The 14,208-nt window shown below is 40.9% G+C and overlaps 1 protein-coding gene across 2 annotated transcripts in view; it reads right to left on the bottom strand.

Annotated features, from left to right (window-relative positions):
• Positions 1-332: 332 nt before the first annotated feature.
• Positions 333-14,208, bottom strand: part of LOC114559614 (zinc finger protein 260-like) — a 33,023-nt gene continuing 19,147 nt past the window's right edge. For both annotated transcript variants that reach the window (XM_028584364.1, XM_028584365.1), the window contains exon 4: positions 333-1,750. In XM_028584364.1, coding sequence (XP_028440165.1) covers positions 552-1,750 — 1,199 coding nt within the window. In that variant the 3' untranslated portion in view covers positions 333-551. The remainder of the gene's footprint in view (positions 1,751-14,208) is intronic.

A 14,208-nucleotide genomic window follows, 5' to 3' on the forward strand; every position in this document is an offset into this window, starting at 1 on the left:
AACCAAACTATTATCGTGTCTGTTTCTGCAGCAGAATGGCCCTTTGAAGGTTATTATTTCATACAGTTTAGTATATTAGTGTATTATTATTACTGATACATTAACATGTAAGCAACATTTTGATGTTAGCTTAATCCTTGAATCCTGTACTTCTGCTACACAAATTTGTATTTTCTTTTTTACTTCTCTCTAATTTTTGTTGAAACATTTGAGTATTTCTTTGGGCTGCAAACAAAGACTTATTTAAATGAATAATGCTGTATAGGGAACATAAAATACTATGACACGTTTACACAACTTAAAACAAGTTTAATCAATGAATTAATGGAACACCAAAAAAGGCACACTGGCTAGAAATCAAAATAGAGACAAAGAGAAAGAGAATTACAATGATTGTGTAGCTTCATTAGAACTGAAAAAGCTTTGTTTAGAGTCTGTTTCTGCCTTAAATCTGACCAGTTTTTAGCTGATCAGTGTTGAACCAAGTCTTGCTTTCCGAACTTCACAATCCTGCCGGAGAAGAAGTTGTCTCAGCGAGCATCTCTGCAGCTTCATTTCTTTCTGCTGCTCTCACCAACACACTTGTGACTTTTGACATGACTGAGCTGAGAGAATCTTCTATCACAAACTGAACAACTAAATGGTTTCTCCCCCGTGTGGATTCTCATGTGTCTCGTCAAATTGCTTTTGCTACTGAAACCTGTTTTACAAACTGAGCAGTTAAACATTTTCCCTTTTGAATGAAGTTTCATGTGGTTCGTTAAGCCCTTCTTAAGAAGGAATCCTTTACCACAAACTGAACAACTTATTGGTTTCTTCCTTGTGTGGACAGCCAAGTGTCGTTTCAGATTTTTACTTTGTGCAAATCTTTTATCACAAACTGAGCAACTGAATGATTTCTCCCCGGTGTGGGAAGCCAAGTGTCGATTAAGATAATGCTTTTGTGCAAATCTTTTATCACATACTGAACAACTAAATGATTTCTCCCCGGTGTGGGAAGCCAGGTGTCGTGTCAGATGTTGCTTTAGTGCAAATTTTCTATCACAAACTGAGCAACTAAATGATTTCTCCCCAGTGTGGACAGTTAAGTGTTGTCTCAGAGTACAAGGGTGTGCAAATCCTTTACCACAATGTGAGCAACAATGTGTTTTCCCTCCTTTCCCTGCTGTTTGGACTCCAGAGTGTTTCTGCAGAGGTTTCTTGTGGCCAAAGCTTCCAGCACATTCAGAGGAGCTAACTGATGTGTTTCCAGTATTACATTCCACACCACTTACAGGTTCTTCATTGTTTTGCAGAGAGTTTAAACCTGACTGAGGTTCCCTAGTCTCCTCCAAAACACCGCTGGCATCAATCTGAGATTCAGAGGAGTCTGAAGTCTTGTCATGAGTAGCTGGTTGTAAAGGATTATCTGGATCTGAGTTCCTGGCTGGTTCTGGTCCTCCACAGTCCTCTCCATCAGCTCCTGTTCTCTCTGTCTCTCTGTTCTCCTCAGTTTTGCTTTCATGAAGCTGTGAGGACTGAACTTTCTCTTTATCATCATCTTCACTCTTCACAGGGACAGAAGTGAACAGGAACTTGACATCAGCCTCCTCCAGCCCTTGAAGCTGCTCTCCCTCCTGACTGGTCCTGAGTTCCTCCTGTTCCTCTTTAATGTGTGGGGGGGGCTTTGGGTCCTTCTGGTCCAGACTGGAGCTCCACTCCCGCTGCTCAGGGGGAACCTCTGCTTTCACCACCGACAGCTGCTGGACATCTGAGGAGAATAAGGAAATAGATGCACACCGAGAAAGCGGTTAGAAAACTGTAATGTCATGTTGACACTTATTCATTAACCGACGCCAAAACTACATGTTTCATGTCATATTTAATATTTCCAGATCAATACAGTGCAGGAACAGTTTTTGTTTAGAAGCAAAAAAATGGTGAAATATTTCACCAGTAAATTTCTGTTAAATTACAAAACAGATGAGAAAAGAGTATTTTACGATCACTTTGAATGCACCACGAGGTTTACCAGTTTCAAGTAAACGCACCACTTAGTTCCGTCTCTTGTTTTTCCGACAACAGCAGTGGCCAGTTGCTTGTTTGCGTCTTTAACTGCAGACTGTTTGATGTCCTGGTGTTGGAATCCTCTACAGTGAAATACAGTCACACTTTTACACCGTTAAGCTGTCAGCATTTAAACTGTGTTTAATCCAGCTAACGTTACTAGCTAACGGCAGGCTAACGTTATCTGGTGCCAAGTGTAACGTTAGTGTTAACTAGCGTGACATTCAGCGATGCTTCTGTTGCCTCTAACGTCTGTTTCGGAGCATCAGTGTGGCCCTCTGGGAAGTTGAGTTTGACACCCCCTGGTCTATGCAAATCTACTCAGATAGTCTTGTGATTGAATATCTTCCCAGCTTCTTTATTCTGTTGCTTCCGGTAACTTTGTATAAAACCTTGACTAGAAACTCATTCTGGAGAGAATCCTACACTCTAAGAAATATCGGTGTAATAACAGAAGCATGTCTGTATATTTTAACAGAAACTGTCCATATAGAACGCGCTTCAAAGTTTTATTGTTGTTTATTACATTTCAAATTGCGTTATTTGTGCTGCGAGAATTTTTGTCGGATGTTGGTTTCCACGTTGTCACCTTTTTTCAAAGTCCAGGGCTTGACATTAACTTTTTGAGGCACTTGTCCTTCGGACAACTACATTTACGTTTCAAAAGTCACTTGTCTGGGTAAAGATTCATCATTTTATAAAAAAAATTGTGTTTTGCTAATGCAGAATTTGAACAAACCGTTGAAAGCATCCAAACACTATCAACATTAATACAATTCAGTTGAAACAGTAGGGGTGGGAATCACCAGAGGCGATATCATCCCGATACTTGTGTCACGATACGATATTATTGCGATTTTAAAGATATTGCAATATTTTGCGATATATTGCAATATATTACCTTTTTTCCAACTTCAGATTTTTCCCAATTTCAAATGATGTCCCGAAAGGACAATTTTGTCAACATCTGTTGTATCTAAAAATATACATTTCTCTGTTTGTTCATCACACTTCAGTTTTATTGGTGCAAAATGTGATTGTCAAGCAGACAAACTGACCAACACACATATCATAAAAGATCGATACTTGGCGTCTGTGTATCGATACAGTATTGCCACGAAAAATATTGCGATACTATGCTGTATCGATTTTTTCCCCCACCCCTATGAAACAGTAGAAACAAACGTGTCCCAACAATAGATTTCCCCTTCAACAAGAAAAAAGGATCTCCAGACTCCATAATACAAAATAATATGTTGCACGCCGGTGTGCAGAAGTTAATATATTGAGATTCTAAGTCAGTATTTTAAAGTTTGTCATTACTTTCAGATTCCTAGTCAATATTCTAAGTTACTTAGTCAATATATTGAGATACTAAGTCAATATTTTGAGTTAAATCAATATATTGAGATACTAAACCAATATAGTGAGATATTAAGTCAATATATTGAGATAATAAGTCAATATTTTGAGATAAGTCAATATATTTAGATACTAGGTCAATATTTTGAGTTAAATCAATATATTGAGATACTGAACAATATAGTGAGATATTAAGTCAATATATTTAGATGCTAAGTCAATATTTTGAGATAAATTAATATATTGAGATACTAAGCCAATATATTGAGATTCTAAGTCAATATTTGACATTTTCTCATTACTTTGAGATTCTTAGTTTATATTCTGAGATACTAAGTCAATATTTTGACCAGAGGTAGTGGTGACTTGAACTTCTACTATATCTAAAATAATTTTGTAGACATAACAATGGATTTTGCCACTAAATGTTGGTGTTTTTTTATACAATTTCACCAATTTCAACCCGGCAGAGGCTGATTTACCGAAAGGATCCTTTTAAAAAGGTGTAGCTACTTTACAGTTGATTATTACCTGATATTTAATCTGCATATTTTTTTCAAAAAGGAGCAAAAAAAAAAAAACGACATTATAGAACTGCTTGTTAGGCAAAATTAAATGATTTATTAAAAATGTAACATTTCTCTTCCACTTGCCCTACAAAAAAGTCCCGGACAAGCCTTAATGTCGAGCCCTTTTTACGTCATTTTAGAATTTTTTTTTTTTCCTCTAATTTCTGGTAACATTTTGGTCAATGTTTTTTTTTTTTTTTTTTTTAAATCTTTGTGACACTTTTTCCAATGTTTTGTTGTAGGTAAAAAAGATGTCTGGGTAATGAGCAGCCATTACCTTTTCTTTTCTGTTAATTTAGGGATTTATTTCTTGTTGTGTTCAGTGTCCTGTGAACTTCTGTCTCCACTGCGCAGTGAATAAAACTCATCTGAACCAGCCACTGGATTGGACCTGAGAGAACTGTCCCAGTCCGGGAGGCTCGGACAGCTGTTGACTTTTACCCGTCGCGCCGCAAAAATGTTCACCGTCTGCACCGGACCGATAAAAAAGGTGAATAAAAAGGTGCAGTAGCTCACCTGCGGACAAACGGTACAGATCCGTTTGTCCGACACGACTGAAGTGTGGTGTCGCGACGTCATCCAGCCATGGCTGATGCTCCACTCCCCTGACCGGCAGCTGATTGGACGAACGCGTGACGTGGGTCTGGCTACTCGAGAATTTCAACAGAGTGTCATGGCGGCTCGTTGAGAATACGATCTCGTATTTTACAAAAATAGTTCCCCCGAAACGAGTTTCTGAAAACATTTTAAGCGAGAAGTCGGCCGCGCAGTTGCTGAATCCGTCTTCATTTCAGATCGACAAAGGTCAGTTTGAAAGATTTTCGTCTACATCTACAAGATAGACGCGTCGCGTTCAACGGATTAATTTGCATAAAGATGGGCATCGGCCAGCTTCTTGACGCGCAGCATTTTTTCCAATGCAGCGCCGCCTTCCCAGAATGCTTTGCAGGCGCGTTGAAGTCGCTTGACGTCACCAAGAGGAATAGAGTGGACAGAAGCGTTGCACGGACAAATAGATCTGTACCATCAGGTGAGGTCTGGCAGCAGCTGCTGGCGTAGATGGGTGATGGAGGCGGGACTTCAGAGAGGCCGCCCAGCGGTTGGGTGAACCGCTCCGTTGATTGACAGATCTCAGAACGAATCTCCTCCTGGATGAGCAGCGGCGGGGGCGGGCCCACTTTGTCGGGAGGGGGCGGGATCACAGTGTGGTCTGAATGAGAGAAACATACTATAATTATAATTTGTATTTTCAGTAACTCTAACCTGATACAAGCAGGAGGGCCTTGTATGTGTGTGTGTGTGTGTGTGTGTGTGTGTGTGTGTGTGTGTGCATGTCTCTGTGTGTGTATGTATGTAAGTAGGCAGACACAGGCAGGCCAGATGAAGCCCTGGATGTGGAAATGAGTGTAATTTGGCCTACTGATGTCTCATAGAAAGAAAATTCATTGAAGATGACAAACTTTTTAAATAAAAGCATATGGACTTTTCTGGAGAAAAAAAAAAATATATATTAAAAAAAAAAAAATTGTGCGTGTTGTTAGGTTAGAGTTGTTTATTTGCGTTTCCCCTGAATGTCAAGACTTGTAATAAAACTTTTCAAAATCCAAAAGTCGTCTTTATTATTGTGTGATTTCAGTACACTTCTGTGAGATTCAATTTCTGTTTACCTCTTCACTCTGTGCGCGCTCAACTCTTGACACACTCGCTCATATTTTCCTGCAGCATACATAACCTGATAGACCTGGTTGTCCTGAAATCGATGTCTAACTTGATTGTGCATCACAGGGTTGAGGTTACGCAAGCATTATTACACAAGGAGGCTTAGACCCTTAATCTTAATTTAGTTAATAGTTTAAAATGAGCTCCACCTAAACCAGATACAACAGTAAAATGCTTCTTCCATATCGGTCTGATGTCAGTATAACCAGAGTGTGAACAGAGAGGAGAAGTAAAGGTAACAAACCTGCTCTGTGTAACCGAAGCTGAGGGTTGAAAACAGCGTCCAGTAGTTTCTGTTGTCGCTCGTTCTTCTCTTTTGAACGACAAAGTTCCTCCTCGTACTCTGCTATCGTCCTTTCAAACAGCCCAAATATCTCTTCAGCAGCCGCAGTTAGTCGCTGCTCCACCAACGATCTCAGCATTTGGACTTTAGTCATTTTCACACAACGACAGAAACTTTTCCTCCGAACAAACTGCGTCAGAAAACACCGTTTGCTCTCCTTCAAACTGTGTTGCTAACCAGCTAGCATGCTAAGCTAGCGTCGATAGCTTTGTAGCTACCGGGAGATGAGTCAGAGGTAAAACATTCAGGAAGAAGATGAGCAGCACAAAGTCCATTCAAATTCAGACAGCTTTATCCGGACACACAGAGGCGCTCTGATGGATCAGTGCTGTTGGAGCTCACGCACACTTTCTCAGCACAACAAACCGACTCCGCTGTTTCTACTCACGTTAGACACCGTATTGCTCAAAGAGTAACATCCGGTTCTGCTGCAACTTGGTGGTTAACCTTCAAAATAAAAGTTCTTAATCTTGACCTACAACCAACGTGACGGTTAAAATACAATTTATGGTAAAATCAGAATAAACAATAACCTATACACAGTGTTGTGTGTAACGTGTTAAAGTAAAAAGTAGTTACGTTACAGTAATGTAACTAGCCTGCCTATGGTCCCCCCAGTGGCTAGAAATGGTGATAGGTGTAAACCGAGCCCTGGGTATCCTGCTCTTTCTTTGAGAAAATGAAAGCTCAGATGGACCAATCAGGAATCTTCTCCTTATGAGGTCATAAGGAGCAAGGTTACCTCCCCTTTTTTCTGCTTTGCCCGCCCAGATAATTTGGACCACCCATGAGAGAGAGCAAAGTGATAGTTGGTCAATGTGTGATATATGTGGAGCTATGTGTTCGTTGTGTTATGGTTGTCTACGCTACTGGATGCCTAAAATTTCCTTTGGGATGAATTAAGTATCTATCTATCTAGCTAGCTAACTGTCGCAACTTTTATTTTGAAGAAGTGCTACCGGAAGCCCTTTTATTTACCGTGTCTAACTTGAGCAGTGCGGAGTCTGGTTGAAGAAGTTTGTTACCACATCCTTGTTGTTGTAAACCCGTTTCTCCGCGTGAGTCCTGCTCTTTCCGCCACGTAGCTCATCCGATACAACCGGGGTGAACCCAGGTGAACCAAGGTGAACCACCAGAACCCGGATGTTTGGATAAACTTGTTCAAGTGGACGTTATAACCTCAGACTCATCTCCGTTAGCAAAGAATGCTAACTGAAGTTAGCGTAACATGCTAGCTGGAAATAGACGGAGACTGAACTCGGCCACACAGAGCTAGTCGGAGAGACTATTGGATAGATGCCAAACTGTATGTTTCATGGACCCGAACATAACCTAGCAACCCAGCGCACGTATCAGAGGGAGCGAACAGGTTTTAACGGAGTCTGTCTGGAGGAAAAGTTTCTGTGATTTAGTAAAAATGTCTAAAGTCCAAGTGCTGAGAGCTTTTGTGGAGCAGCGACTAACTGCGGCTGCTGAAGAGATATTTGGGCTGTTTGAAAGAACGATAGCAGAGTACGAGGAGGAACTTGAGTTCAGTTCAAAAGAGAATCACCGACAACAGCAACTACTGGACTCTGTTTTAAACCCTGAAGTCCGGTTACACAGAGCAGGTTGGTACAGCGTCATTGTTAATATACATTTAATCTGCCGGGAAACCAGTGGAGCAGGAAGTATTCACAACCATAACTGAAGTAAAAGTACGATAATAGACAGTAAAATAAATGAACAATGTGACCCCGTTGTTTTCCACGGAGACCAGTAAAGTCTGCCGGGACACGATCCGTGCTGCCTGCACGATCCGTTCTGCGCAGGCGCAAGATGTTAGAGCAGGTTGGTACACCTTCATTGTTATTAAAACCAGGGCTGTATGCTGTAAAGCCTGTAACGTGTATGCAACATTATAAACGTTTCCGTTCCCAAACTGCTGCCTATCAGCTAATAGCTAGTGGTTATTATTTAAGTTATTTAAGTGGTTATTTTGCTAAGCATTTAAACATTGTGCTGCGTGTGACGCGTGATGTTGTATTACTCATTTGCAAAATTAAGCATTAAAACCTGCAGTCTGAACGTAGCCTTAGTGAGAAAACAAGCCGGGCGGTAAATTAGTTTTTTTAATACTTGTGCATGTATTTGATTCTTCTCCTCAGATGACCAGCAGCTGTCGGTGGATAAAGATTGGGTTCCCCCTGAGCAGCAGGAGTGGAGCTCCAGTCTGGACCAGGAGGATCCAGTGCCCCCCCCACACATTAAAGAGGAACAGGAGGAACTCTGGACCAGTCAGGAGGGAGAGCAGTTTCAAGGCCTGGAGGAGGCTGATATCAAGTTCCCGTTCACTTCTGTCCCTGTGAAGAGTGAAGAAGATGATGAAGAGAAAGCTCAGTCCTCACAGCTTCATGAAAGCCAAACTGAGGAGAACAGAGAGGCAGAGAGAACAGGAGCTGATGGAGAGGACTGTGGAGGACCAGAACCAGCCAGGAACTCGGATCCAGATAATCCTTTACAACCAGCTACTCATGACAAGACTTCAGACTCCTCTGAATCTCAGACTGATGCCAGTGCAGACTGGGAGGAGACTAGGGAACCTCAGTCAGGTTTAAACTATCTGCAAAACAATGAAGTAGCTGTAAGTTATCTGGAATGTAATACTGGAAACACATCAGTTAGCTCCTCTGAATGTGCTGGAAGCTTTGGCCACAAGAAACCTCTGCAGAACCACTCTGGAGTCCAAACAGGAGGGAAACCATTCTGTTGCTCAGTTTGTAGTAAAAGCTTCTCGCTGAATAAGACCTTAACGAATCACATGAGACTTCACTCAGAAGAAAAACGTTTCACCTGCTCATTTTGTGAATCACATTTCTCTTTCAGTAGCGAATTGATTAGACACATGAGAATCCACACGGGGGAAAAACCATTTGGTTGTTTGTTTTGTAGTAAAAGATTTGCACACAAGCAACATCTGAAACGACACTTGGTCCTCCACACGGGGGAGAAATCTTTTAGTTGTTCAGTTTGTAGTAAAAGATTTGCAAGATCTGAAACTCTGAAACAACACATGGCTGTCCACATGGGGGAGAAATAATTATTTGTTAAAGGTACAATCTGTAATACTTAGGGCTGGGCAATATGGTTGAAAACTGTATCACGATATAAGTTTTTCATATCGGTCGATATCGATAATTATTTATATTTTTTATGACCTATTTAAAATAAGGACCAGGAGAAAAATATATTAAATTTAAACATTTTTATTTTAAACTTAACCCTGCTCTGATTATAATCCCCTCAGTTATAAAAGCAGAAATGTCAACACAACCATGGAAAACACACAAATAATTAAATGCTCAGCATGTCTGCCTTCGTTATTTCTTTGTAGCGTTTAGTAAGGCGCTGATGCAGAGTACCTCTCCATGGTGGTCTGCTGCTTGTTGTGTTTAGTAAGGCGCTGATGCAGAGTACCTCTCCATGGTGCTCTGCTGTTTGTAGTGTTTAGTAAGGCGCTGATGCAGAGTACCTCTCCATGGTGGTCTGCTGTTTGTAGTGTTTAGTAAGGCGCTGATGCAGAGTACCTCTCCATGGTGGTCTGCTGCTTGTAGTGTTTAGTAAGGCGCTGATGCAGAGTACCTCTCCATGGTGGTCTCCTGCTTGTAGTGTTTAGTAAGGCGCTGATGCAGAGTACCTCTCCATGGTGGTCTGCTGTTTGTAGTGTTTAGTAAGGCGCTGATGCAGAGTACCTCTCCATGGTGGTCTCCTGCTTGTAGTGTTTAGTAAGGCGCTGATGCAGAGTACCTCTCCATGGTGGTCTGCTGTTTGTAGTGTTTAGTAAGGCGCTGATGCAGAGTACCTCTCCATGGTGGTCTGCTGCTTGTAGTGTTTAGTAAGGCGCTGATGCAGAGTACCTCTCCATGGTGGTCTGCTGTTTGTAGTGTTTAGTAAGGTGCTGATGTAGAGTACCTCTCCATGGTGGTCTGCTGTTTGTAGTGTTTAGTAAGGCGCTGATGCAGAGTACCTCTCCATGGTGGTCTCCTGCTTGTAGTGTTTAGTAAGGCGCTGATGCAGAGTACCTCTCCATGGTGCTCTGCTGTTTGTAGTGTTTAGTAAGGCGCTGATGCAGAGTACCTCTCCATGGTGGTCTGCTGCTTGTAGTGTTTAGTAAGGCGCTGATGCAGAGTACCTCTCCATGGTGGTCTCCTGCTTGTAGTGTTTAGTAAGGCGCTGATGCAGAGTACCTCTCCATGGTGGTCTCCTGCTTGTAGTGTTTAGTAAGGCGCTGATGCAGAGTACCTCTCCATGGTGGTCTCCTGCTTGTAGTGTTTAGTAAGGCGCTGATGCAGAGTACCTCTCCATGGTGGTCTGCTGCTTGTGCCGTGTTGCAGCTGCAGATGTTGTTGGACGTTGATGGCAAATACGGCTGTGCTCAAAAGTGTGAGCGCGGCTAAAGTGGTAAAACAAGTTTGTGGTATTACCAGTGTTGGTCTGACTACGGTCAGACTTATAAAATCCCCAAAATTGCCATACTGACTTTTCCTGTTTTATCAACGATTTCCTCGCTCGCTGCGGCACTCACTTTCCACTCCACGCCGGTTCTGTTATTGAAGAACACGAGACGGCGATGTGGCGCAACCAAACATGATACTGATACATGATTGGCTGTTAGAGTGTCACTCCCCACGTTGCTAGGTTACCAGAGAGTGAGGGCCTTTGTTCATGCAACCAAACTTGATTCACAACCTCTGGTTTCTTCTGATGAAGAAAAACAAGTTATCGAACGTTTTATCGACGGCATTTTCTATTGATATTGATTATGTGTCTATCACGATACATATCGTTATCGTTTTATCGCCAAGCCCTAGTAATACTGACAGCCAGCGTTTAAAATGGTTACTTCAGTCCAAATTCAGAATACTGGAGAGAGCTGGCCCCTCCTCTCCAGACTCAAAGTTTACAGGGTTGCCAGGTTGAGAACGCTGAACCCAAAGTCCCACAATGTCAATCAGTACGTTTACATGCACGTAATATTCCAGTTTTTTGCCCTAATTCTGAAAAAGATGATATTCCGACTAAGCTGTTTACGGGGCTAATGAAAGCAAGTATTTCACTAATATTCCCATTTACATGTAGCCGTGTAAAACATTTCATGTTTACCAGCGGTGGAGGACTTGTTGGACCGTGCGATCACAGCGTCTCTCTTTCATTCCTTTCAACCACCTTCTTGAAAAGGTCGGTGTAGCGATGTGTGAGCATATCCAAAACCCTGTTGATATCCAAGTCTCTGATAATGTTTATAAGTAGCTGTGTTTCTCCTTCTTATCGGGTCTCCAGCCCTGCAAACTGTTGGCCTGTTGATTTGTGTACAGCAACCATAGCAACGCACAGAGCTGACCATAAGCCTGCGGTTAAACACCCAGATTGAGACGCATATTCTGAATGCAGACTGGGAGGAGACTATACATCTCCAAGGAATGCCTCTAAAATCCGAATAAGATCGGAATATCCCACACATATTTACTAATTAATCTAATTAGTATATGAAAGTGACTTTGATGAAGGAAAGAAGTAAGAACGCTCGGGCAACAATCTTTCCCTCTTAAAAGTTTCCATTTATTGCATAATTCAGAGTTGTTGAATTTTATTGTGAAGGAAGGAAGTACGATCTGGTAGTTTTGACAGCATTGATGGGACTTAATACCCCTGAAAAACCAGCAACGCCCAGTGTTTACAGCGAGGAGCTAAGGGGTGTCCGGTTATGGCCGAGGGTAGCACACGGCTAAACCACCGCTGATGGCGTACTTTAGCCGGTAAAGTAAAGGTTAAGTAAACAGTTAAAACGATTATAGTGTTAGAAAAGGTAAGAAGTTACGCTGAAGTTTTACACCATTAAATTAACTGAAAACATTAATAGATCATTTATATTCATATTTGAACAGATATTGTGATAGAACGTTAGCCAATAAGTGTCCGAACGTGGACACAGTGACGCTAATCAGAAAATGCTATATTCGGAAAAAGGCCTTATTCAGAATATCCAACCAGAATATGTTGTTGACGTGACCTGTATCAAATTCAGAATAATAATAGTGGAATATTGGTGTGCATGTAAACGCACTGAATGTTAGCCAGATGCTAGTAGTCCTCCAACATCCTGATTTTCTGTTCTACTTTCGAGAACAGAAAATCGCTTTTGTACTATTTTGAGTGCATAGGGCGACCCACTTTTATTAGAAATCAAATCAAGCACATTTATTTTATAGCTATTTAATAGCCTTCAAAGTCATTTTTTTTTAATACATACACACAAATATTTACATGTGTAAAGTCCATTTCAGAGCACATTGATAAGAAACGGAGGAGGAATATGACAACTGCATGGACGAAAGTGACTAAAAATAAATGGGACTATGTTATTAACTGTTCCTGTCCTAGTTTAAGTGTGTGAATGATGTTCTGTTAGTGTTTTCGTTACCTAGGTTTTAGTCTTGATTTAGTGTTCATGTTTAACATTTGTTGGGTTACCATGACTGAGACACTGGGGTAGATTGATGACCTCGGTGTATCGAGTGTGTAGAAGATAAATAAACTTCCGTAGATTTCAATATCTCTGGTTCTTTGAGTTCTTCCTCGTAGCTCGCTACAATATAGAAACATCAACCCTCCTGTTGTCTTCTCATCAACCGTTAACTTGTCCTTCCGGGTCTAAATTGAAAATTATTTTTATTTTGTGCTTTTTTCCAATGTTTTTGACGCAGTTTTAAACATGTCATTTTTTTCCATGCTTTTTTTATTCATGGTCAAGAAACCCAATTTAAATCAGATAATACCTCATTTTTTAGTTTAAAAAAAAGCAGAAATGATTAATTATGACTAATAGTTAAAGTCAGAGGATGTTGAGTGGATAGTCACAGACTGGTATATGTTAAAGTTTAGTCAGGATACTGTTTTAAAACCCTTTACACATTTCTTTGAAATGCTAGGAAATTGGAACACCCAAAATTCAATGGAAATAATTATTAATTTACCTGTGAAGAACGTTGTATGGCTTCCATACAATGCACATATGCATCCAAGTTATGTTTGGGCAATTTGGATGAATGAAACCCATATTTCTGATATAATAAACTTTGAAAATGGGTCAAATTGGACCCGAGGACTACACAAGGGTTAAATAAAACAATTCTAGCCTTTCTACCATATGATTATGACTTTTAATACGTTTATGTGTAGATTAATAAGAGGTTTGTTGTTGCATGCTCTACAAAACAATGTACTAAAAGCAGTTTGTATACACGTTACATTACACATCATGGTTACATGTCAGTTTGTAACAAGGTGGGAATCATCTTACTGGCCAACATATAACCTTTAAGCTGCAATTGCTTTTGATAAAAGATTCAATTTGCTATTTCATGTCCAAAATCACAAGTGCGTTTGTGAGAGCAGCAGAGATAAATTAAACTGTAGAGATGCTTGCTGAGCCAATTTCTTTTGTTTTTGCTTTACTGTAGAAACTCTTTGTGCCACAACTGAAATGTAACTGCAACTGAACGAGAAGTGTGGTTAAGTGTGTACATCCTTGTTTCTTCTTCAACATGGCCCACAACTGATCTCACATTATCTCTTTGATATATCAGAGGGATTCTGAAGGGTCTCTTTGGGTTGGGTTTTAGGAGGTGAGCATCGCCATGGTACATCGGAAAGAATGTATGAAGGAAAACAGGTTTTTCCATTTAAGCCATTTATGTACGCTTTCAGGGCGAAAGCAGAGGAGGCTTGACAGTTTTGATGTTTACATATTCATATTAAATCATTGTCCCTGCCCCTTCTAACAGACTTAACACCAGATGAGTCAGCAGCACTACAGTTTCCCCCTAACTGTGCCCCTCCCTGTCCCAGTGAATAAGGTGAGCAATGACATGCCAGTTAGCATCAAGTCTGTGGGGATTTATCTGTCTCTCTTGCTCTTTTTACCATTACAAAAAAAAAAAAAAAAAAACCTGTAGCACAGCACCTTCCTTCTGTCATTGAAGCCCTTGACAGTACACTCACAACATGTAGTCTCACCAGCGAGGCCAGATCAGAGGCTAGTGGTCTGAATAACTACTTCACGTCATTCAGTGCTATTGTCCTACTCACTGTCTGGCTCAAAGTACTGCAGTGCATTGATGACAGGAATGT

The sequence above is a fragment of the Perca flavescens genome, chromosome 8 (genome assembly GCF_004354835.1).
Source record: "Perca flavescens isolate YP-PL-M2 chromosome 8, PFLA_1.0, whole genome shotgun sequence".
NCBI classification, from domain to species: Eukaryota; Metazoa; Chordata; class Actinopteri; order Perciformes; family Percidae; genus Perca; species Perca flavescens.